Raw genomic sequence first — 4,165 nt, forward strand, 5'->3', positions numbered from 1 at the left:
TGGCGCAAACACCCAGATGCCAGCCTTCGGAGGTACCTAGAGTCCTCCCAGGTCCCTCGGAGGGAACTGGCTTATTTCTTGTTGGGCTCCAGATCTCCCAGGCTTGCTGAGCCATGCTCCACTCACTCTGCCTGCTTTCCCTCTAAAGTTCACGGTGTTTCGCATCCGTAGCCACCCCCCCACCCAGCTCTGTGTCCCCGCGGCCTGGCAGCCACGTGGGTGTCGTTTCGTGTGATTTCAGAAGGGAAACGGCTCAGTCCCCAACCAGAAATACCGTTCTGCCTTTTGGATGTTGTTTCTAATTCGTGTCTCTCTTCCTCCCAAGGTGTCTCCCCGCTCGCCAGGGCTCCTGACGCCGCCGAGGGTGACCCACAAAGGCCGGAGAGATGGCCGGCGCTTCGGTGAAGGTGGCGGTGCGCGTCCGCCCCTTCAATTCCAGAGAGATGAGCCGGGACTCCAAGTGCATCATCCAGATGTCCGGAAGCACCACCAGTGAGTACCGGTTGTGACGGCACTGCCGCCGGCTGCTGGGTGCTCGGGGCCACGTGTCCTGGGTCTCGCCCGAGACACGGCAGCCGCCCTGGCCCCCAGCTCCCTCCTTGTCCAGCCGGTGCGTTGGTTCCCGGGGGGCGGGGAGGCTGAAGCGACAGGAACGTATCATCTCCCAGTTCTGAAGGCCCGTGTCCGAGATCAAGGCACTGATGGCCGTGCTGCCTCTGAGCTTCTCGTGAAGGCTCCTGGCTGCCTCTTGCGGTTCTGCTGGTCTGGCCGTCCGGGCCTGTAGCTGGCGTCTGCAGGTGACCTTCATATGAGGACACAGGTCCCTTGGGAGGTGGGCGGGGATGGGCATCGGGGGACACTTGCTGGGATGAGAACTGGTGTGTCGTACATGCGGGTCGAATCACTGAATTTCTACTCCTGAAGCCGATATTACACTATATTTTGACTAAAAGCCAAACCGAAACAAAACGCCACTGATCCTGGATTTAGGACCCACCGTAAGCCAGTGCGACCTCATCGTAACAACTAATTATATCTTCAACGACCCTGTTTCTAAATAAGGTCATGTTCTGAGGCTCAGGGTGGACGTGACTCTGGGGGCACACTTGCCAACCAGCAGGCAGGGTTACTGGTGCTCATCTTGTTTCAGCTGCCTGCCGTTGGCTCTGTCTGGCCTTCGGCCTTGTCTGCGAGTGTAAGTCATCTCAGAGCCGCCTGAGGAGGAGGAGGTCTGCGTCCGCGGGGCGGAGAGCAGGGGATAGGGTGCCGGCGTCCCGCTCAGATGCTGGGATCTGGGGGAGCACGCACTCCGAGTCCAGGGAGCACTCCCCCCGAGTTGGGGGGAGCATTCTGAATCTGGGGAGCATTCACTCAGAGCCTGTCCTTTGCTCTTTTGTTGGAACTCTGGCGTTGAGTTGCCGCATGCCTGCAGACGCGTGGGCAGAGCAGAGCGCGTAACTCGGAGGCCTCAGCCTGAGCAGAGCGTCGCCAGGCCCCAGGGAGCCCCCCCCCCCACCGCCCACCCTTGCTTCCCACACGCGGGGTCGTGGGGCTTGTTTAGGGTCCCGTGGAAAGCACACCTGTGTTTGGGTTTTATCTCCCGTCGATTGATAGCCTGCCCTACACCTGCTGACTTGGAACAAGACTTCGGGGCTCAGCCGGGCGGTTTGCCCCCAGGGGCCCTCAAGCAGTGACTGCGGCCGTCACCCGTGCGCTCGGCCCGGCGGCTCACTCAGCACCTCGCCCGGCCTCGGGTGCCCTGCGTCCCCACGTAACCCTGCCCCACCTGTCAGCCACCAGGTTTGGAGGGAGGGGCCGGCCAGGGGGAGGGGCACTCAGGGCCTGCGGAGGGCGTTTGGGCTCGGGCGTCTCCGGGAATGTTCTGGGCACCTTTGGGCTCTGTGGGGGAGGTGGTTGAGAGGTGGTGCCCTGTGGCCCTGCATCCGTGGGGGCAGGTTGTGGGGGTCCCCGGGTTTCGTCGCGGCTCTCACGAGTGGTGTTGCCTCCGCTCGGTCCCTGGAAACACCCTGACGGGAGGGTCCGGGTGACCAGGGTTTTCCGGGGAGATGGTCCCGGGACACGTTGGGACAGAATGTGGACGGGGGAGCAAGCTGCAGAGGGCGCCGATGCTGGGGGGGCCACCACAGGCAGCGGGGGCCCGTCGCTGGGACTCCCTGACCTGGACAATGAGCCGAGGGTCGGCCCGGGGGCTTGCTTTCCTCGAGGCCAGAGGAGGTTCGGAGCGGGGAGCCGCTTTCCCCAGCGACATACCAGGTGGGCTCCGTAAGTGCGCTGGGTGCCTGCTCTGGCCACGTGCCTGCCCAGCGGCTCCTGGTGCCCAGCCTGGAGCGTCAGGGTAAGAGGCACTCTGTCCCCCCACCCCCGTCCCACCCCACCCAGATGGTGACATATTTCTTGAAACTCAAAACTAGGTGCGCACGGGAGATGCCAGTTCCCTAAATTTATCCCTTGAACCTCCATTGTGACGCACAGATTAGAAGCAGTTAGAAGTGAACTTCATTTGTCAACCTGTACTCCTCACCTGGATGACAATACCGTTCACTGGAACATTCCAAATCTAGCAATTTTGTGAGCCAGCCAAATTGTATGCAACATACGCTTCCTCCCCACGTGGTAGGTCTGGTGGAGGTTACTCGGGAGCGCAGGGGTCCTGTGAGTACCCCCACATCCCCGCTCTACGTAAGAACACAGAACCTTCTGGGAGGGTTTGCTCTCTTCTCTATGCAGAGGAATCCTCAGGATTGGGCCCCTCCCTGTCCCTGCACCGCTGGGGCCCTGGAGACCAGGCTGGGCCTGGATCTCAGTGCCTCTTGCGTCCAGTGCAGACCAGCCCGAACCCCCAGACCCTCTGCACTGGTGGGGAAACATGTTTTCCCGGGAAAAATAAGCTGGGATGGAAATTATTTTCCCAGAAACCAGAAGTGTGGGATCAGGCTGCCCACAAGGCTGGCTCTCTCTGAGGTTCTGAGAGCATCGTTCCCCGTCTCCTCCCGTGGGGCTGCCGGGGCCTGGCCTTGCCTCTGTCCTCACGTGGCCTGTTCCCCATGTGTCTGTCTGTCTGTCCCTGCTTTCTCTCCTTGTAAGGACACTCATCACTAGGCCCACCCTAACCTGCATGATCTCATCCTATTTATATCTGCCAAGACCCTGTTTCCAAGCAGGGTTGCTTTCTGGGGTTCCAGAAAAGCACATCCACAGTGGATGTGAACGTGGGGAGGACACTGTTCACCCGGGACACTGCCTGTGGAGCAGAGGGGGCTGGACCAAGGTCACGGCGGGGTAAAGCACCCAGGGCCTCCCCGCCCGGCCTCCCCGCCCCCAGCCCTCCTCCTGGATGCCGGCAAGCTGGTCTTGGCGGGCTTCAGGCATGCACGGCATTCTGGACTTTCCACTGGAACATTCTAGACCCTTCTCCTCTGCTCATAGTGGTCTTTCTCCCAAAGGCCCTTGTCTGCCATCAGTCTTGTGTACAGACCCAGGTGTTGTGAACGCCTAACTCACCTAAGTCAACTCCTGTTTGCCATGACTGTTCTAGAATGTTCTAGGCCCCAAATAGAGTGAGACTGGGAATGGAAGGCCACAGAAGGGAACTCGGCTGCGGCTGAGGAGGCAGTGGCCCTGCTGCAGGCCTGTCCATGAGAGGACTGGCCCCGGGGGGAGCCTTGGGGCAGATGCTTCTCCCTGACACCTACTACCCGATAGGGTCACCATGGCGTTCCGCTTGCAGGGTCACAGCAGTGACCTCGTTTGCTTCCCCACTGGGATGAGGCACAGACGGGGAAACCAAGGCTCTGTGAGGGCTTTTGTCACCTGTGGCTGTGTGGGGAGAGGAGAGTGTACAGGGGTCCCCTTCACGTTGTCAGCAAGCTTGTGCTGGGCACGAGCTTACGAGGCATGTGTTCTCTCTCTCTCTGCCACACACACGTGCTCACACACTCACCTACCTGCTGGCTGATTTACATGGAATAAGAACTCTCCCCACGGAGCCCCAGGGGAACAGGGCAGAGGCTCTTACCACCCTCAGGGGTGACATTCCAGTGGGGAGGTGGGCCTTGCACACGTGGACAAGGGTCATGCCTCACAGAATCAAGAAGGGCACAGTGACGGGGCTCAGGGGGCTGGCCGGGGCACAGGGGGGCTGGCC

The 4,165-nt window shown here is 60.8% G+C and overlaps 1 protein-coding gene across 1 annotated transcript in view; it reads left to right on the plus strand.

The window, feature by feature from the left end:
* The first annotated feature begins 325 nt into the window (after positions 1–325).
* KIF1A (kinesin family member 1A) overlaps positions 326–4,165 on the plus strand; it is a 66,141-nt gene continuing 62,301 nt past the window's right edge. Inside the window, 1 exon segment of the mRNA XM_077757360.1 lies at positions 326–492. Within this exon segment, the coding sequence (XP_077613486.1) occupies positions 387–492 (106 nt within the window). The 5' untranslated portion in view covers positions 326–386.

This window comes from Crocuta crocuta, unplaced genomic scaffold, assembly GCF_008692635.1.
Source record: "Crocuta crocuta isolate KB4526 unplaced genomic scaffold, BGI_CrCroc_1.0 scaffold290, whole genome shotgun sequence".
Classification (NCBI taxonomy): domain Eukaryota; kingdom Metazoa; phylum Chordata; class Mammalia; order Carnivora; family Hyaenidae; genus Crocuta; species Crocuta crocuta.